General features: G+C 49.5%; 3 protein-coding genes across 4 annotated transcripts in view; 1 reads left to right on the top strand and 2 right to left on the bottom strand.

Moving 5' to 3' along the window:
* The window catches only part of CBL (Cbl proto-oncogene), an 89,140-nt gene extending 82,603 nt beyond the window's left edge, over window positions 1-6,537 (bottom strand). Inside the window, exon 1 of one of the 2 annotated variants that reach the window (XM_079929479.1) lies at window positions 5,962-6,537. In XM_079929479.1, coding sequence (XP_079785605.1) covers window positions 5,962-6,156 — 195 coding nt within the window. In that variant the 5' untranslated portion in view covers window positions 6,157-6,537. The remainder of the gene's footprint in view (window positions 1-5,961) is intronic. The other variant, XM_079929480.1, reaches the window with a different exon arrangement.
* Window positions 6,538-11,313: 4,776 nt separating this feature from the next.
* DRC12 (dynein regulatory complex subunit 12 homolog) lies at window positions 11,314-15,582 on the top strand (the record flags this gene model as incomplete). The annotated part of the gene is given in 9 exon segments (XM_079929606.1): window positions 11,314-11,448; window positions 11,821-11,902; window positions 12,325-12,390; window positions 12,926-13,045; window positions 13,543-13,635; window positions 15,082-15,104; window positions 15,106-15,213; window positions 15,479-15,521; window positions 15,524-15,582. Coding segments are annotated over 9 exon segments (729 nt in total).
* Window positions 15,583-16,800: 1,218 nt separating this feature from the next.
* Window positions 16,801-20,588, bottom strand: NHERF4 (NHERF family PDZ scaffold protein 4; the record flags this gene model as incomplete). Its single annotated transcript, XM_079930494.1, is given in 11 exon segments — window positions 16,801-17,256; window positions 17,511-17,711; window positions 17,860-18,078; window positions 18,179-18,375; window positions 18,599-18,803; window positions 19,065-19,201; window positions 19,292-19,481; window positions 19,751-19,962; window positions 20,292-20,365; window positions 20,522-20,571; window positions 20,574-20,588. Coding segments are annotated over 11 exon segments (1,530 nt in total). The 3' UTR covers window positions 16,801-17,226.
* Between the last annotated feature and the right edge of the window lie 77 nt (window positions 20,589-20,665).

Raw genomic sequence — 20,665 nt, 5'->3', positions numbered from 1 at the left:
ACCCTACTTTTATTCCATATACCCTTCAAAATTTCTATCATGAATCACATGAAATGCTCAGTGAGCTCACATTTCATACGGAACTAGGGAGAATTTTACATCCCTTGGGGGAATTTTTAATAGGCATGAAAACAACACAACCTTTTTGTTTACAATGACTGTATATTACCCTTATAACCAAAAAAGGTGAAACTACTTTTAGTAAATGTTACTTTAATTCAACACTCAAAAAAAAAAAAAAAGATTCCCTACCTGATCCTCCTAATTAATCACATAGAAAATGTGGGAACATGTTTTGATCTCATTTTACTTTGTTAAAATGTTTGCACTTCATTCAGCACGTACTATGTGTTAGGCACAGGAACTGATGTTAAGACAGTCTTGGGACTTCCCTGGTGGCGCAGTGGTTAAGAATCCGCCTGCCAGTGCAGGGGACACATGTTCGAGCCCTGGTCCGGGAAGACCCCACATGCCACGGAGCAACTAAGCCCGTGCGCCACAACTACTGAGCCTGCGCTCTAGAGCCCACGAGCCACCACTGCTGAGTCCGCACACCTAGAGCCCGTGCTCCGCAACAAAGAGAAGCCACCGCAACGAGAAGCCCGCACACCGCAACGAAGAGTAGCCCCCGCTCGCCACAACTAGAGAAAGCCAATGCACAGCAACGAAGAACCAGTGCAGCCAAAAATAAATTTTAAAAAAAGACAAAGCCTTGATCCTGAAGAGCTCTAGTGGAGGGAGAGACAGATGAAATAAAAAGTGGTAAATGCTATCACTTTTTTTTTTAATGAATCCCAATACCTTTATTTTTAATCACAAATTCCTGGGTGACTAAAATTCCTAGAGTTAAAATTAAATTGGGAAGGGGCTGACTACCAGAAAATAAACACCTACTTTATTAATACAATAGCAACAGAAAGGGTTTCCAATTTTTAGAAGAAAAATAACATGAACCAGCACCACCTGGTGGGTGTTACAAGATGAAATGCCCACATTTATTGTACTGAGAGCCCCCCACCGCACTGCAGATGTTTCATCAAGGACAGCTGCCATCAGAGCTGAATGGCATGAATTAAGTGCAATGGGAGAATAACGTGTACAAACTTCCACGATAACCATGCAAAGTAACCAGTCCACATAATTTGAAGAGACACAAACCCTTAACTTAAAAGAAGAGATTTCTTTTAATGGTACTAGTTAAACACCACGTTAACATCATTCAAGAGAACATCTACTTTGCCTGAGTGTGTGAATGGCGGGTGTGAGAGTGTGTGTGTGTGCGTGTGTGAGAATTGCTGTTGTATACCTACACAGGTCACTTTCTGAAAAATGACTTTTGTTATCAAGACTTTGTTGTATACCTGAGAAGTCACTGTATGGAGGAAATAACTAAGCCTTAGGAGGTGGGTAATCCTGGATTCCAAGTCAAGCTCCCCTATTAACTAGGTTACATAACCTCTCTGAGGCTAAGTATGCATAAAATAGGGATGATACCGCCAAAGAACTACTGAAAGAAAGAAATAAGTTTAATGTAATTAAAAATGATTCCCACCCCCATACCTTTTCCTTTCAGAATTCCTTTGGGGCACACAAAGCAGTTTAACAAATATTTACAATGCACTTACTATTGTGTAAGGCCTTGTGACTGGACACTGCAGGAGATAAAGAGATTACAGTTGCTGTCCTCGTGGAGTTTACAATCTTCAGAGGTTAAGATAGAGAAGAAATATGTACATGATGTTTAAACTTAAGAGATCCCATATCACTTTGAACATACAGTCACTTATCACTATAATGTAATCTCCTGGAATATAAGAATTTACACCTAGCACTACTATGCTCCTGATTTAGTGAGCGTGCAAGCATAGGAAGAAAGGTAAGAAGAAAGGGAGAAAAGAGTCCAATGAAATACACCGATTCATAAATTCTATTAAGTGCATCTTATTTCCAAAATACAGGAAGTTACTTAAGGTGCTTTTTTTTAGGGCAAGCAGGAGAAGGTAGGTAGCAGAAAGATTATCTTTTTACAGTGCTTTTTTAAACCCATGCTTTAAAGGAAAGCATTTTTCCCATAAATTATAGTCCATTAAATAAATGAACACCTGGGCTTCCCTGGTGGCGCAGTAGTTGAGAGTCCGCCTGCCGATGCAGGGGACACGGGTTCATGCCCGGTCCGGGAAGATCCCACATGCCGCGGAGCGGCTGGGCCCCTGAGCCATGGCAGCTGAGCCTGCGCGTCTGGAACCTGTGCTCCGCAGCGGGAGAGGCCACAGCCGTGAGAGGCCCGCGTACCATACGGGAGGGAAAAAAAAAAAAAAAACGAACACCTTAAGGTTTTACTAACATAAGCTAATTTAAAATAAAAACATAGCATGGACCTAAAATACTGCCAGCATGATGCTCTGCTTCAGAGGTGGACAAACTATAGCCTGCAGCCTTTTTTGTACACCTGCAAGATAAGAATGGCTTTTATTTTATTTTATTTTATTTTTGCGGTACGCGGGCCTCTCACTGTTGTGGCCTCTCCCGTTGCGGAGCACAGGCTCCGGACGCGCAGGCTCAGCGGCCATGGCTCACGGGCCCAGCTGCTCCGCGGCATGTGGGATATTCCCGGACCGGGGCACGAACCCGTGTCCCCTGCATCGGCAGGCGGACTCTCAACCACTGCGCCACCAGGGAAGCCCAGCTTTTACAGTTTTAAAGAGTTGTAAAAACAACAGGAAGAACATAGTGGGCTTCCGTGGTGGTGCAGTGGTTAAGAATCCGCCTACCAATACAGGGGACAAGGGTTCGATCCCTGGTCCCACATGCCGCGGAGCAACTAAGCCCATGCACCACAACTACTGAGCCTGTGCTCTAGAGCCCATGAGCCACAACTACTGAGCCCGCGTGCCTACAGCCCGTGCTCCACAATGAGAGAAGCCACCGCAGTGAGAAGCCCACGCATTGCAACAAAGAGTAGACCCTGCTCGCGGCAACTAGAGAAAGCCCGTGTACAGCAATGAAAACCCAACACAGCCAAAAATAAATAAATAAAATAAATTTATTTTTTAAAAAAAGAATATAGGACTGCATATGTGGCCAGCAATGCCTAAAGTATTTACTATCTGTCCTGTGACAGAAAGTTTGCCAACTCCCACTCTACTTCATAACGGAATTTTGAGTCTCCACTAAATTAAATACCTTGATACTTCTTCATTTACATTCAAGGCAATTTATATGACTGCTCTCTCCACTCCCCTGCCCTGCTGTCTCTTTACTTACTAGCCACTTTCTTCACATACAAGTATCCTCACAAATATTAATTACAATATACCGAGGTGGCAAAAAAAAAACCTAGAGTCTGACCACATCTTCTGTTTAATAGCAAGCATTCTAGCACAAGCATTTTTCCAAGAATGAGTTTAAGTTCTGCAATGGAATAGTAAATTGGGCCTATGTTGACCAGAACCCATGACTTACGCCAACTTCTCCATCCGTATACATCCAATATTGGAGAAGAGGAGACAGTTCCCAGGGCTAAACCAATAAACTGATTAATAATAGGCTGGGATAATATTCACCTAGCTTCAACGACAAGGTTAAAACAGATATGAGATGGTGACTTAGAGCTAAAGTCAATAAATGTGTGGGACATCTATAGATCTGACACTAAGTTCTTCTCCACTTATATCATATGGCATGAAGTCAAGAAGGGTTAGTGATACATTTAAGGCTTTCAACAATAAAGTGAAAAAAGAGAACATCTATGCTCTAAACAGCAAGAGTAAAAGAGACGGTGCAGTCTAACAACACTACAGAATTAGTCAGAAAATCTAGAAAGCAGTATGAACCTACTGGACTAATACATCAGAAAGAACTACTTTCATTTCAGCACAACCAGTAATATGTGATATGGGGCAAAAAGTACTAAAAATCATTTTCCAAAACAAGCAACACAAGAATAAAACATTCCTTTCCCAATGCTAGAATGGAAAAGCTAGAAGCCTACTTTCCTTGAAACTACCGAAACCTGAAAAGCATTGACTCAAAACTGAGAGGTCTTTATACTTCCCAAATAATTAAACATTCTGCAGAAGAAATCATAATTCAATACACACTCTTTAAAGAGATGAATGAGAAAGACTTAAGGGGAAATCTTATTTTAAGGACTACGTTACATAGACTCAAAAGTTTGATAAAAAGTTTATTATTTTTAAGGAGAGGTCTCTAATCAATATGATTTTGATACATCGCATGTTGATACAATGAGAAACTCATTAGAAATGCAAATGTTTTTTCATTCCAGTAGAAACTTTTTAAGTCATTAACTCTAAATCCCTAAAATGCAAACCTACAATCTTCGGCTTTTGAATATATTCCATATATATTTTCAAGGCGTCAATGCATTTAAAATTTCCTTTATGCCTAACTTTCTTTAATGGTTTTATTACAATTTCTAATAATGAAATTAGCATTATAACACCAATATAATCAACATACAAATACTTGTTTATTAATTACCATACCAATTACTTAACATGAGAAAAACCAGCAGTGAAAAAGTAGCTTCTGAAACCACTGGTATGCACTACAGGAGTGCTAACTCATACATGGGACTTACTAAGAATTTATATAGAACATTTATATTTGCCAAGTGCTTCACAGTCACTTTTATTAGCTGTTTCTAGTGCAAAACAATCCATGAAGAACTTTACTGAAGAGGAACCTAGGCCCAGAGAGGCACCAAAGAAAAACAATTTTACTCTGGAGGAAATAACACCCTTCTCTTACAATCTATGCCTGATCCTTCTAATAATCACCTTTCATCTGCAGAATGAATTTTGCAAAAATAAGTTATTAATAAATGTGAAAAATAGCAAGGAAATAGTGAATTCTCTGGAACAAACCGTTAGACTGTTTAAACACTTTTAAATACTTGGGACTAACTACTATGTTTCACTATACAGACACAACTATAAGGAAGTAAAATTCTCTCAAATGCCAAACTTAAAGTGGGGTTATTTTTCACACTTGCTTAAAAAAAAAAGAAAAAAAAAAAGTAACCAAAGCAGCTCATCTAACAAGTTTAAAGTCAGGTTCCATAATAAGGAGTCAGGTTCTATTACCAAAAAAAGTAGAACCCAACGAAAAGCAGTGTGTGTGTAAGGAGGAAGTTCTGGAAGAAGTCAGAATCTGCTACCTAACCCGCTCAGTCAACATATCTCTCCTAAAATAATGGTTATGACCAGAACTTGTGGTTTAATCAGTGCATATCTATCTCAGCACCAGCAATGGATCCCATTCAATGTTTTGGAGGAGAAAAACTTGAGCCAGCGCTAGATGCGGAGGAAAGTTCCTTCCTTGGCTCATTTAAACACCCCCCATTTATTTTCTCTTGGTGTTGCATCTTAATGAGAAGAAAAAAACAGAAACAAAAACTATACGCTCACCTAGAGCACAGTTTGCCTGCGGAGTTGTCAGGACCCCAGGTCTCTCAACCAGAGCCCGTAAACCTAATTCCCTAGTCAGAGCTCACCCAGCTAACAGTCCCAGCCGGTAAATCAAGCGCTCTTCCTCACCCCCTCCCTCCTACTTCCCGGGGCCAATTCCGTGACCCACATCCCTACACCCTACACAGAGCCGCAAACTCTGCACCCCCATTATACTTCCTCCCTGGTGGCTCCCCAGCTACCCTTCACCCCAGCCGCCACCCCATCTTTGTCTCGCAACCCCAAACACACATCTCAACGTTCCCTCACTCCCAACCGCAGCCCTTCCCCCACCGCCGACCCCCATCCTCCAGGTCTCCTCCCCACCCCCATATTCCCCACCCCTGCGCCCCGTCACCCCAGCTCCTCGCCTCCCCAGCCTCGCATGACCCGTCCCCTCCCCCAGCTTCCTCTGTCCCTTCCTTCCCGTCCCTCGGCCCCTCCGCCCACGCCCACCCCTGCTCCCGCGGGTCCTCTGCAGGCCTTTCACCTTGTCCATGAGCTTCCAGCACTTCTCCACCATCTTCTTGTCCACGGTCCCCGGAGGGTGGGGGCTGAGGTGGTGGTGGTGGTGGTGGTGCGGCTGGAAGGCGTCCTTCATGAGCCCGATCAGGCCTCCCGAGCCCGAACCCCCGGAGCCGCCGCCGCCCCCGGCCCCAGAGCTCTTTTTCACATTGCCGGCCATAGCCCGGGGAGGGTTAGGGGCCCAGCCGCGTCCGCCGGCTCCGCTTGGCTGCAAGTGAGGGAAAGAAGGAGGGCGTGAAGGAGGGGCCTCTCCCGGCCGCCGCCGTCACAGCCGCCGGCCGTCCGGGCGGAGGGAGGGGCGGTCGCGGGGAGGGGAGTGGGCGGCGCCGGGAGCGTGGGTCCGCGCGGGCGCGCCCCTTCAGAGAGCGCGAGCCCGGGGGAGGGAGGAGCGCGCGGAGCCGGCGGCCGCGTCGGGACTGGGGAGCGACCCCTCCTGCGCCACCCCTTTCCGAGCCACAGCTCCCGGAAAGCTGCGGCCAAGTTTCCGCGCCGTCTCCCCCGCCCCTACCGCGAGGTGGGGGGACGCAGCCCAGGCAGAACCTTCGCGCTGCGCCCCCTGCTGGAGGAGCGGGGAAAGGGCGGGGCGGGGTCTAACGTGGAGCCTGCGCACTAGGCAGAAGCCGAGCCCTCCGTGTTCCTTGTGGGTTGTGGGATGACCCTCCTGGAGGCGGTCATTGGGCTATTTAAATTAAGACAGGTGGCCATAGAAAGAATCTGAACTTCAAGTCTTTACCCCACACCTGACAAATGAGGAAATTGAACTTAAAGCTGTTTGCTTCTTAACACTGTGGGAGAAAAAGGGAAATTTTTCCCCACTCCTTAGTGTTTTAAACTAGTTAAGTCAGGACCAAGGACAGGAATGTGAATGCTGCAGATTGTTGCATCCTGATTAGACCCCAGAAAGGCTTGAGACACTTAGGCCTCGAGCTCTTCTTCCAGGCCCTTTGACCCTTCTGAAAACAGAACACTTACCCCTTTTTTTGCTTTGAACACAAGTTCCTTTTCTGGAAATTGAATATGTACCTAAGATTCCCCTGCGCAGCACACTGCACCACAGGTGGGCACTGCCAGCATCAAGCCCTGACCACGGAAACCTTGAGCTTCAAGCCCTGGCCTGAGGAGTCCTCGCTCCTCCCAGGGAACAGTAATGCGGTTCCCAGTCACTTCCACTTTTCTAGTCTCAAAGTTCCTTTGAAAACTTTGAAAAAAAGAACCTCTCTCCCAAAGAAGGAAGTGCCCTGCCCCAATTTGCTAATTCTGAGCCTCTGCTTTGGGAGTATGCAGGCCCTGGTGTCTCAATAAGTACTCACTTCCTCCTCAGATTCCCCACCTAGCTCTTCTACAAAGCTCTTGACTGATTAGGGAATTAAGCTTATCAAACAGTCCTGTAAGAGGGGAAAAAATATCCTTGTCTGTAATTCAATGGCCTGTATCTAAGATTGATTGCAGAGTCAAAATTATTATTTCCTATCAGTAGAATTTCCATTAGTCAATTCCTACCTAGAAAGAGTTAAAACGTCTAAAGAAAACATATAGGCAAAGCTCTTAGCTAATTGTCAAAACTTCCCATCCCTAGTGCATCCACCCTTTGTTGCAGGCTCTCCTTCCCTCTCCCTTGGTCTATTGAAACCTCTTCCTCACTGATTTCCCTGCCACCTCCAATCCATGCTGCCACCAGACCAGTGTTCCTAACGTATAGGTCTGACAGCATAAAACAAAACAAAACACTTTAAACACTCCCCATTGCCTCCTGAATGAAATTAGCAGTCATGATCTAACTCCAAACTACCTTGCAGTTTTGTACTACTCCAGTACATATATCCCCTGCTGGGTGACTCACCAACTCACAAAATACCACAATTCTTTCTTTTTTCATCACTATTACTCAGAGCATTCCCTCTGCCTAAAGAATGCTACTAAAGTCCAATCCATTTTTTTATCCTCAACTCAAATATTGTCCTCCTTTCCAGACAGTCCTCCTCTAAATTTCCATAACCATCTATTTCTCACCTGCCACACATTAATTTATACTATATTGTCTTATCGACTTTGGTCTTCCACAGTACCTAGCACACTATAGACATGCAAGGGTACGTTTTCCCCTCGTAGTCAAATCCTAGATTTTATGGACTATAGGTTAAGAAATTAACCCTTGGAGCTGTGTATGAGCTTGTAGGTCATCTTCACAATGTACATCATCATTGTACATCTCTGGCTTGGTTTAAGGCTTCCAATTTGCATTGTGTTCAGTATGGTCTGTATAGAATGGAATTGTAAAATTTGCACTCTTTTTCTGCTGTAGTAAGCCATATTTCTTTTTTATTTATTTATTTTTGGCTGCGTTGGGTCTTTGTTGTTGCGCACGGACTTTAGATGGGGCGAGCAGGTGCTACTCTTCGTCGTGGTGTGCGGGCTTCTCATTGTGGTGGCTTCGCTTGTTGCGGAGCACGGGCTCTAGGCACGTGGACTTCAGTAGTTGTGGCACGTGGGCTCAGTAGCTGTGACTCGCGGGCACTAGAGCACAGGCTCAGTAGTTGTGGCGCACGGGCTTAGTTGCTCCGCGGCATGTGGGATCTTCCTGGCCAGGGCTTGAACCCGTGTCCCCTGCTTTGGGAGGCAGATTCTTAACCACTGCGCCACCAGGGAAGTCCCATTTTTCTTTTAATATATGATGACCTATATTTGTCTCACATTTGAATGAAGTAGAGAGGGTGACGCTTCTCTCCTCTGTATCTCTTTAAAACCCCCAGAAGGGATCCTATTCAAAGGAAGACAGAGTTGTGCTGAAATGATCGTTCCTGTTTTCACTTATGAACTGAGGTTAATGAAGAAAGAAAGAAAGATTGGCCTTTCTTTCACAATTTTCACTTGGCTTGTTTTCATAATGTGCTGGAGGTTGAATTGTTGATCACAATGTCATTCTCATTCCTGGATTATTCTACAGCTGGCTCAGTTTGTATCACATCATGTGACCTGTGGCAATTTTCTTATTCCATTTCACCTTCGCCCCAAACCACATCCTCTCTGCACCTGAAAGTCGGTTGACTGAATATATTTGAAAACTAAATGCTTTTCTGAGACACGATATGTTGTTTATACTCTGTAATTTCTGTCCTCAATATGGGACTCCGTGCATCAGCACAACAGAGACACTAATTATTCTATTCAAAAGTCCTCAAACAGGCTTCTGGATGAAGGGAAGGACCAGGACAGGAACCTCTACTGCATTCCTACTCAGGGAGAGAGGGTTCTGGGGGGAGGGGGGGAATAAATGAAAAACATGCTTCAAGATTAGAAGAAAAATCTCCGATTTGGGAGATGTGCCCAAGGTTATCTGACACTGAGGTACAGGAACAGTAAGCAACGGGGAGGACAAGGCCGCTTCTTCTCTTTACTCTGTAAAATGTCCCCGGGGTCAGAGAGGTACCCTGCAGCCACGAAGGTGACAAATAAATATCATCAGCCTCTGCCTGAATCTGCCTGCTCCCTAGAGGAAGGATTTTTTCCCCCAGATCTCACGGCTATTTCTTCAGATCTGTTCCTGACAACAGGCAATTGACCAAAAATGACCAAAAAATGTTGAGGAAGACAGAGATAGAAATATCTAAAGAAAGAGTCTGCAGTTCCCTTAATCCGCAAGGGGAAAAGCCCTGAAGTTTCTGCTGTTTTCATTCTAGCCAGTATGGTGTCCAGAGATCCCAGTGACAGACAGACAACAAGGCTCCCAATAGCACAGGGCTGGAGAGAGGGGGTGGGGGACGAGAGCTGCTGACCAGGGCAAACCACTCATCATTGTCCCTTCCCCAGATTTATTTTTCCAACTCTTCATGACTCCAGCAAGAAGCATCCCTAAGTGGGGGGCAACCCCCCAACATTGCTCAGTAAATAATTTAAATAGAAAAACGCAGAAGGGCTTCCCTGGTGGCGCAGTGGTTGGGAGTCCGCCTGCCAATGCAGGGGACACGGATTCGTGTCCCGGTCCGGGAAGATCCCACATGCCGTGGAGTGGCTGGGCCCGTGAGCCATGGCCGCTGAGCCTGCACGTCTGGAGCCTGTGCTCCGCAACGGGAGAGACCACAACAGTGAGAGGCCCGCGTACCACAAAAAAAAAAAAAAAAAAAAGCAGTAAATGGGCTTCCCTGGTGGCGCAGTGGTTGAGAGTCCGCTTGCCGATGCAGGGGACACGGGTTCGTGCCCCGGTCCGGGAAGATCCCACATGCCGCGGAGCGGCTGGGCCCGTGAGCCATGGCCGCTGAGCCTGCGCGTCCGGAGCCTGTGCTCCGCAGCAGCGGGAGAGGCCACAACAGTGAGAGGCCCGCGTACCGGGAAAAAAAAAAAAAAAGAAAGAAAGAAAGAAAAACGCAGGAGACTCAGTAGAAGGTCAAGTAAGTCCACTAGAGGGAGCCCCAACCAACTCAGTACTGCAGAGAGCCAAGCAAGGTATTTTCTCAGCACCTGTCCGAAAGTCAACCACAGACAGGAATACGGGAAAAGAAGCAATACATTAAGTCACAATGAGAGAAGATAGTCCTGTAAATACCCAGGGGAAATCCAGGCCTTTCAAGATTTACAAAATCAAAGATTTCTTTTTTATTTTTTGGCCGCACGCTGTGGCTTGCAGGATCTTATTTCCCCAACCAGAGATCGAACCTGTGCCCCTTGCAGGGGAAGCGCAGAGTCCTAACCACTGGACAGCCAGGGAATTCCCCAAAATCAAATATTTCAAGACCAGGAAACTGAGGCTGAGCAAGTTTAAATGGCTTGCTCAAGTTTACATATCCGGACGGAGGGGAAAAGAACTCACAGCTCCTATCTCTAACCAGTGCCCTTTCTTCTCCATTTGCATCTCTCTATGTCAACACCCTGGGGTCCTGGGTCTACCTCTCCTCTGCGTCTCATTTCTCTGAAAGGGGAAACTCTCTCAACCACCTTCTTCTGCACTTCTTTCCTTCATACACCACAGAGTGCCTTCCTGAAGGAGAGCTTCAGTTTTAAACCTAAGAATGTCATTTTGCTGATGAGACCTTGGGATGTGTAAATTGCCCAAAATGGCTACTGTCAGTCCTTTTCCTCTGTATCAGCACAACAGCATTATTTCAGATGTGTAAATCTGTAATTTGTAAGTCTCCAAATTGCAGGCTGTGCTACAGAGAAGTGAATCATAGATGATCGGCTCCAAAGCCCTTTCTCCTCAAACTACACTTAGGATTTGGGGATAAGGAGAGTATTGGCCCTCTGAGACCCTGGTATTTTAAGCTTTGTATTTAGTCCCTTCTACCTTCCTATGAACACCATGTTTCCCAGTTGCCCGGACAACATGCCGCCTCCAGAAACCCAACCTTCCAGTTCTCAGTCCCGCCCCGGACAGAAATTTGCCACTCTGGATTGGTTCCCAGAACCCAGTCTCCTCCTCTGGCTCCTAGATCGTTGGGCCTTTTCTCTGCCCCTCCTCGTGAGTGGGTCACACCACAGGGAGACACGACAGAGGCAAGAGAGGGTCTTGCAGAAAGGAAGAGGCAGGGTAAGGATGATGGGAAGAGGGAAGGGGACCAGGTACTGAGCTTTGTTTTCTCTGAAAGAGGATTGAGAGGAATGATTTCTGTACTCAGAACCTGACCGATAGAGAGAAACAACTTCCATCCTTCCCAGTGGCCTCAGCCTTGCCTAAGTTTCCAAGGAAACCAAGAACAGAAGCTTCTGAAAAGTATAAGAGACAGAGTTGGAGACTAGAACACTAATTCTCCTGAGACTCCTGGTTCAGTCTAGGGGTCAGGTAAGCATCTCCATTGTCCAGACCTAAATACGAGTCCCCTCTCTCCCCCAGGACAGCAAGGAAATACGACCTAAGACCAAAGAGAAAGGGACAAAACCTGGGACACAGAAGAAGAAAAGGAATGCAGCTGTTGGTGAGTCAGGCTGGGTGGAGGTGAGTGCCCCCTGCTTCTCCACGTTCTGGCTCAGAGACCGAGCAGAGGTCCTCCAGAGAGAACTCAGCCCTCTGCCCGATAAGACGGAGCTGTCTTGACCCTCCTCCTTCGTATCTGCATCCAGATTCCATGGAGCTGGGGAAGTGGGAAAATCAGCACCCATGCCCATCTGAGCCCCCTCTGGCTCTGTGCCTTCCTTATGTATTCATTACACATCTTTTGAGTACCTGCTATGTGCTGGGCAGTGAACTCATTAGACTTTGCCATCAGAGATCCCTCATTTAGTGGTCCTGAGATCTCCTGCAAAAAAAAAAAAGTCCAGGGTGTGGGATGAGGATGGGAGGGGAGTAGGTAAGGCTGAGATCCTGACAAGCTGAGGCTCTGCCATCTTGCCAGGGCAGATGTGGAGACTGAATCCATACACAGGCTGGCACTGCTGGAAAAGGAGATGCTCCAAGACCACTTGGGTAAGAAGAGTGGAAGTTCTGGGGGCAATAGAGGTGGGACAATGGGCATTTCTGTACCCCTGGGAGCTTGAAGGGTTGGAGCTAAGGTAGAGGGCTGAGCTGATCTCTAACCATCCCCTAGTGGAAAAAGATTGTCAAGAGTTAGGGTTGTGAGGAAACGGTGGGCAGTAAGGGCTGATAAAGGCAGCTATATTTTTCTTAATTTTTTGTCCGCACCACGCGGAATGAGGGTTCCCCGACCAGGGATCGAACCCTCACCCCCTGCGGTAGAAGCATGGAGTCCCAATCGCTGGACTGCCAGGGAAGTCCCAAGGCAGCTATTTTTCATAGCCAGAACACAGAGGGAGTTTGTGGTTCTTAGTAACGAAGAGCCTGTAGGATTCTAGGGGGGAAAAATACAAACACCAGAATGACAATGAGAGACTGGCAGCCTGCTGCCAGGTTTCCAAAGGTGGGCAGAGTCCATCAAGGCCATCAGGGCTGATTTAGTGGGGTCCCCAGCCAGTCCTGAGGGCTGCTCTGGGACTGTTCACAGCTCTGTGGAGGGATGAGGCCTGCCAAGCCAAGGCTTCTGAAGACAAGCTGAAGCAGAGGATACAAGAACTGGAGGCTGAACTGGAGGGGGCCTGGAGTGAAGGGAAGGCCATATATGCAGGTGTGCAGTTGATTAAGCAGGTGGGCAGGAGACAGGGGCCTGGAAGAGGACACCCAAGAGGGCCAGAGGTTGCTGGGTAGGGAGACAAGGAGGACTCGCATCTGCCATGCCTAGTCTCAGCCTTCCCAGCCACAAGAATCCTGAAGGAAACAAACAAAGGCCTCTGGGATCTTGGGCAGGGGCCTTCCATGATGGCCCACGCCACACGCTTGATGCTGTGTGGGTTACAATACGCAGCCACAGCCTTTATCTCATTCATCCTGTGGGACTGAGTGGAGAGAAGGGCCTGAATCCCCATCCTGAGTGGCAGGGGGGAAGGGGACCTTGTTTCCTAGCTCCTTCCCCAGCTTCTCAGAATCACCACAAGAAGAACCAAAAGGCCTTTATGTATCTGCCCCACTGGACCAAGCAGAGCCCTCCCTACTCACAACTTCCCATCCTTTCTCCATCCCTCTGTCCCCACCTGGGTTCCTGGCCACCTACCATCCCCACCACAGACATGAGTCGTCAGTGCTGCACCCTGCAGGACGTGACGGAGACCCACAGCAGGCAGCTGGAGGAGGAAGTGAGGGGCCTTCGGGAGCAGTTAGATCAGCTTCCCCACCCTCAAAGCCCTTTCTCTCAGAGGATCACTGCTGCTGCCCAGACTGAAGAGGTGGATTTAGGATGTTTCTTCTCTAGAAGACTGCAATCTAAGCTCTCATATTGCTTTCCCCACTGACCTTCCCACCATTGAGAATTGCAGCAGATGGTTCAGGACAGCAAAAAAAAAAAAATCTTAAGCTATAAGAAGAAGACCTTGGTCTTCCCTGGTGGCGCAGTGGTTGAGAATCTGCCTGCTAGCGCGGGGGACGTGGGTTCGAGCCCTGGTCTGGGAGGATCCCACATGCCGCGGAGCCACTAGGCCCGTGAGCCACAACTACTGAGCCTGCGCATCTGGAGCCTGCACTCCGCAGCAAGAGGGGCCACGATAGTGAGAGGCCCACGCACCGCGGTGTAGAGTGGCCCCCACTTGCCACAACTAGAGAAAAAGCCCTTGCACAGAAATGAAGACCTAACACAGCCATAAATAAATAAATAAAATTTTTTTAAAAAAGAAGAAGACCTAAGTCTCTCACCCCATTTCCCTCTCTCAGTGGTGTCTCCAAATCCAGTTCTCACTCCCCACTGCCGCCATGTCTCCCATAAGCAAAACATATTCCCGCTCAGTTTGGCTGATTTTTATAATGAAACCAAGCTTAAATGAAACTGTTTAACTACTTATTTCCTTATCTTCAAGGCCTAATGCATGGTAGGTCCTAAATAACTAGTTGCTAATAAATGAGAGAGCTTCTAAATAAGCATATACATGTATGTGTGTGTGTGTGTGTGTGTGTGTGTGTGTGTGTGTGTGTGTGTACATATATATATATATATATATATATATATATATATATATATATATATATAAGCTTTTGTTCTCTTCCATCTTGGTAACAGGATAGAGTTGAAAAATTTTAGCATGGTGCACAGATTTTCCACAATTTTGGCCTCAAATTTTCTTATCCTAAAATAGCTTTATTTTAGCTATAGATATCCAAGAGCTGCTTATCTGCCACGCAGGCCCTGAGCCCCTTTCCTAATCTTTGCCTTATCTCACATTTAAATGCAGTCAGCATTTATGAAGCACTTCCTGCCTACTAGGTGCTTTCCCATACATTATCACATTTAACTCTCACAACAATTCTGTGAAGTATGGGTCATTTTCTCTATAAAGATGAAGAAACTGAGTCTCAGAGAGAGAGATGTCAGACATTACACAAGTAGTAAATGACAACCAGATTTGGGACTCAGATCTCTTGTCCCAAGCCCACTCTCTCTACTCTACCTGAATGGTATATTTCAGCTCTTTATAGGAACTATGGGAAAGTTGATGGCTCTGGGGAAGTCTGGAATGATCCCACTCAAGTTCTGCTCTTTGGGTCCCTTTGGAGACTCTGTTCAAGGGTAGAGTGTCACCGTCCTGTCCTCTTTCATCCTTCTGCCCCCGTCCCCAGAGATGTGCCAAAGGGAGGCTGAGGGCTACACAGAGAGAGGCCTTGCAGGCCCTTGGAGAGTGGGACCGATCTCTGGCTCAGCTTCGGGCCCACGTGGCAGACATGGAGGCCAAGTACGAGGAAATCTTACATGTAAGCCCTACCCTCTGAAGGCCAGCCATCCCAGTGCCCAGCACCCCCCCAAAAATCCCAGCTAATGTGACAATGACAAGCCAGGGGGAAGGAAAAGAAGCATCTCCGTAGGGAACTCTGCTCTATCCTCAGGGGATACAACCATGCCTACCCACTAAGAATAAGAGCTTTGAGAAAACACTGTCCAGGACAGCTTACAGACCAACCTGGGACACCCCTCAGCCAGCCCTCTCCCTTCCTGAGATCTGAAGCTTGTTGTCTGCAGGACAGCCTGGACTGGCTCTCGGCCAAACTGAGAGCCGTCAAGCCGTCCACGCCCGGCACAAGGAGCAGCTCCGCCAGTTTGGACTCAACCCCCTGGATCTTTGACTGTGAGCCTCTAGTCTCTGGGGCCCTCCGAGGCCCCAGCAATAACGTTGTCTGTATGTAGAACTCAACAGGACTGTGGGCTGTGATTTTGGGCAGAGAGGAGTGCCCCTCATAGGAACATCTCAGTTCTGGGCTGACCCATTACCCTGAAGACTGAATAAGAAGAGAGAAATTTGACAAGATCTCAACTTCTCTCCTAGAGAAACTGGGTCCCACCCCTTGAGCCTGAGGCTCTTTTGGTCCCCCTACCCCCACCAACACAAACAAAGGCAGCCAGATTTGTGGGGAAAGGCCATTTCTATAATAGACCAACGGTGACCAGGCACCAGCTCCCACAATCCTAAGGTGCCCACAGAGGGAAGGTGCAGCCGGTCTCCAAGTTCCTGCAATATACCCAACAGTCCTGGAGTCATGCTTAGGGCAAATTCCAGGTGGCTTCAATCCTAGCCGGCCCCACAGCCCGCCGGGAAAGGGAAAACTCTGTTTCTTCTCTATTTTGCTACAACGTTCTCAGTTCTACTTCATTTCTGGTGAAACGTGGAGGAGGGAGGTTTCCCACACCAAGTAATTCTCCGTAGACACAATTTAACTTTTGTGTTACAATTTAACTCAATTCCGACACAGTCTACCTGGAGGTATCATCAGATCCCGCAGGTTAAGGGTTCTGTCCCACAGACTGCCCTCGACCTCCAATACCAATCTCGAGTCCAGAGATTGTGCTTCTGACCTACTAGCTATCAATCAGAGGTTCCCACAACCCCCTCCTTGGGTTCAATCATTTGCTAGAGTGATTGAACTCAGGGAAACAGTTTAGTTACTAGATTACCAGTTTATTATAAAGAACACAACTCAGGAACAGCCAGATGGAAGAGATAAACCGGGCGAGGTATGACCATGGAAGCTTCACGCCCTCTCCAGGTGCGCCACCCTCCCAGCACCTGCACGTGTTCAGCAACACGGAAAGCTCTCTGAAACTGTCCTTTTGGGTTTCTATGGAGGCTTCATTATGTAGGCAAGATCCATTGAACACTGGTGATTAATTCAACCTCCAGTCCCTCTCCCCTCCCAGGAGGTTGAGGGTAGCGGTGGGGGTGGGGCACTGAAAGTTCCAAACCTCTAATCACATGACTGGTTCCCCTGGAAACCAGTGCCCCATTCTCAGGTGCTTTTCAAGAGTCACCTCATTAACAAAACTAGGTGTAGTTGAAAGGGGCTTATTGTCAAAAACAGAAGACAGCTTTCTCTCTCTTACTACTTAGGAAATTCCAAGCATTTTAGGAGCTCTGTGCCAGGAAAGGGTATGAAGGCCACACATATATTTCTTGTTATAAATCACAAAATCATACCACTCATCTCACGCAGATCTTCATCCTTGGGGCACAGCTCCCAAAGATCCCATGTGACTTCCTTTGGAATCAAAGGGGAGAATCCCTCATGGGCCCACCAGAGGCCTCTGGCCACACCCTCTTCTAGGATGTGGGCCCATGGGAAGGGAGGGAGGCCAAGGACTATCCTGTGATGGAGGTATCCGGAGTCCTAGAGCTGCAGCTTCTGGTTTAAAGAGAGCATCTCAGCTCCCACCACCTCAGGCTGGAGAGTGGAGACAGGAAAGCTTGGGCAGATCTGTGCCAGGCATGGGGGGTGCTACAGTAGATCTGAGGCTACAGCCCAGTCCTAAGCAGAGAAAGAAGGGAAGAGGTCATTCAGAGACCAGAAGAGTTCCCTTTCCCTGTGCCCGCCCCCTCACTGGGATGCCCAGGAACGGGGCTTCTTCCCTGGGTCCTTCTGTCCCCACGTACCATGGCCTAAAGTCCCAACCTGAATGCTCCACCCTGCTTCACCCTGCAGCTTCCCGCTCTGCCCTCTGCTCTGGCTCCCCTCTGTCCTCTTCTGGCTGACTCACAGTCCATCTGTCTCTTCTTCCTCACCTCTCCAGACCCTGGGGGAATCCAGGCTTCCAAGCCCTGCTGAGATCTGGCCGCCAGCTTCAGGCATAGGGGTGGCTCCGCCTCAGCCAGCTGCTGAAGTCTTTCCAGGTCATTCTCTCCGCCCATGGGATTCCCGTTCACCTCCAGAATCACATCTCCCATTTGCAGTCCCGCCCGGGCAGCTGAGCCTCCTAGGGTCACCTGGTGGAATGGGGTGGGGGGAAATGTAGAGCTCGGAACACCACGGAAAAGTCTGCTGGGTGTACTGAGGCTCTGGGAGGGAAGCAGAGGAAGGCTTGTCAAGAGGCAAATGATTGAAAAGATCCAAGGTCCCTGGGGCATCAGTCACCTGGGAGATGAAGAGATGAGGCCCACTGGCCACACAGCTGAGTCGGAAGCCATAGCCACCGCCAGGCCCAGGGTACAGGCAGCACTGGCGGAAGCCGCGTGGGACGGTTGTGTCTTCAACTGGTGGGTCCCTGGTCTCAACCAGAGAGGCTGAGCCGGTATCCTGGGGAGAGTCAGGAGCCTCTGTGCTCTCCAAGAAGAGAAGTGGGGACAAGCGAACCTGGAAAAGAGGAAGATAGGACAAACCATGCTGCTTGTTCCCCCACCCGAGCCCTGCTCTCTTCCTGCCCTCTCTCTAGCCCCCGCCCCTCAGCTCGCACCATGTTGAAGAAGCGGTCAGCCTCGGGGTCGACGACGATGAGCGAGACGCAGGAGCCCTGCGCCCGGATCTTGGACACTGTCTCTTCGTGGCCCAGCCCTTCCACGCTCTCCCCAGCCACAGCCACCAGCCGGTCCCCAGCCTGCATCCCGGCCTTCTCTGCTGGCAGTCCTGGGTCCACCTCCCACAGGAACTGACCTGGGATGCAGACATCCTCACTGCTCCTTCCCCACTGACCCCCGTGCCGGCCCAGGCCACCGTATGCACACCGGGGGACTGACCCAGGGCTACACAAGAGGAGGAGGCCCGGGCTGGGGTTCAGCCAGGGCCACCACTTGTGCGCACTGAGAGGTGTATATATACACTTGTGTGCCCACCCCAAGGCCCACCTTCCCTCCCTGCCCCCAGGGCTCTCACTCACCAAGCCTACCATCAAGGCCCTTCTCCTCTCGGAGCACGAACCCGAAGCCCTGGGGCCCTTTCTCTAGATGCAGACAGCGGGGCTTGGTGGGCAGTGCCCAGCCCTCTGCCAGGGGTGCAGCCAGGGGCATTCCCAGCTGGCGACACTGTTCCTCCACCTCTGGCCCTGCCACCAGCAGGGTCACCTGCTTGCCACTCTGCCAAAGCTGTGGGGACCCAGCAGGGCATCAGCGTCAACCACCTGGTTAGAGAGGGCAGAGGCAGGCGCCTCCTCACAGCCCCTCTCCCCAGGCCCAGGAATGAGGCACTAGGGAAGGGAGGGGAGGACCCAGCACAGAGCATAAAGGGAAGGATGGTGACAGCTACAGGATCGGATCAGGCGATTAGGCGTGTGGAGGAGGAGTCTGCTTCCAGAGGCAGGGACCAGGCCCGAGGGGTGAGGATGGATGGGAAACAGGCAGTCATACCTTCTTGCTGAGTTGGGTATGCGTGAACTTCTCCACGCTGACCCCATTCACTTCTAGCAGCCGGGCCCCAGGGGGCACTCCTGCCTGCTCAGCTGCTCCTCCAGTGCTCAGCACTAACCAGAAAGGACCCCGATGTCCTGGAAGCACAAACAGCAAGTCCCTGCCTGCTGCCTGCCCAGAGCAGGGCTGAGAGCCCCCTCCTGAGCCCTCCCGAGCTCCAAGCTCACCTTGGGTGATACTGAAGCCAAAGCCGCCCTCGTCTTTCACTATGTGGCACAGCCGAGGCCGGACCCCTCGGCCGAGCGTGGGACAGAGGTGGGCGTCGTTTCCCTGCTGAGCTCGGGCCACCTCACGCACGTGCTGCGCCAACACCGTCAGCAGTACCCGAGGACCGCTGGCCCGGATGCGGCGTATCACCTGAACGGTGGGCACACGGAGCAGGCTTGGGCTGGCCCCTCTTGCCAGCTTCCCCTCCCTGGAAGCTACACTTTTCACCATGGGAACCAGCTCTCTGGAGACCTTCACGCAACCATTCGGGCCTGGGCGTCCCTAAGTTCTGGGAGATGGGGGAGGTTGAGGCTTGGGTCCTGCCCCCATATACCCAGGGAGGTGACCAACCGGCTTCTGTCTCCCTGAGGTGCTATAGAATGTTCTCCTGTACCACAGGGGTCCCAGCCCAACCTCACCACTGAATAGTCTTCATGTTCCACGACATGGTTGTTCACCCCCAGGATACAGTCTCCTTCCCGAAGACCCTGGCGCTGGGCAGAGGTGCCTGGCTCCACCCTGCACACCACATGCCCAGCCCTGCCCCGCTGCTGCTGCAAGTGGAAGCCAAAACTCCTGCCCTCCTCTCTGTTGAGCAGATAGAAGCGAGGTCGTTCCAGGCTCCAGAGATCTGGAAGGGGAGGTGGGCAGCAGAAAAGCGGGAGGAGAGGGGACATGACCCAAGTACAAGTCACCTTGTGTCTGGCAGACCCTGCCCTGTGATAGAACACCAGACAGGCTTCTGCCCAGTTAGGTATTGGGCAGGGGGACTGAACACGGACCAGGCAGAGTGGCGGGGACAGGAAATGCCTGGCCCCCTTCCACCGCCACGTGGATACTCCCACCAAGGCTGTTATCAGAGGGAGACAGAGTGAATGGTTACCAAGGAGATGGGAAGCTGTGTGGAGCCCTGGTGGCTCTGGGGAAAGGAAACGGTTGCCCCAAGTGGTGGGGGGTTACCAGAGGGCTCGTGGTCTTCAGCCAGGGAGAGCACAGGATTATCAATGCCCAGTTTGGGGTTAAACTCAAACTTCCTGCAAGGAAGCAAGTCAAGCAGGTAGGAGAAAACTGACATCCGGACTTGGGTCCCAGGCTCGCCTTGAGGTGCTAATGGCTAATGGCAGCTGAAGAGCTTCCCCACCTTCAATCCCTCCTCCCCTTGCCCCAGTCCTTCACAGCACAGCACTTACGGGGCCAAGGAAGCTGTGTCCTGAAGATCTGCTGGGAAAAGAAGGGGTGAGGGGAGGAGAGGCACATTCTGCCCCCCCGAGACTCCTCTTCCATGGTCATTAACTGAAAGGACTTCGGGGAACCCCCAAATTCAGGACTCGCTC

Source organism: Stenella coeruleoalba (genome assembly GCF_951394435.1).
Source record: "Stenella coeruleoalba genome assembly, chromosome: 8".
In the NCBI taxonomy this organism is placed as follows: domain Eukaryota; kingdom Metazoa; phylum Chordata; class Mammalia; order Artiodactyla; family Delphinidae; genus Stenella; species Stenella coeruleoalba.
Note: the sequence above shows the minus strand (reverse complement) of the source record. Positions and strands in the feature narration are given on the sequence as shown.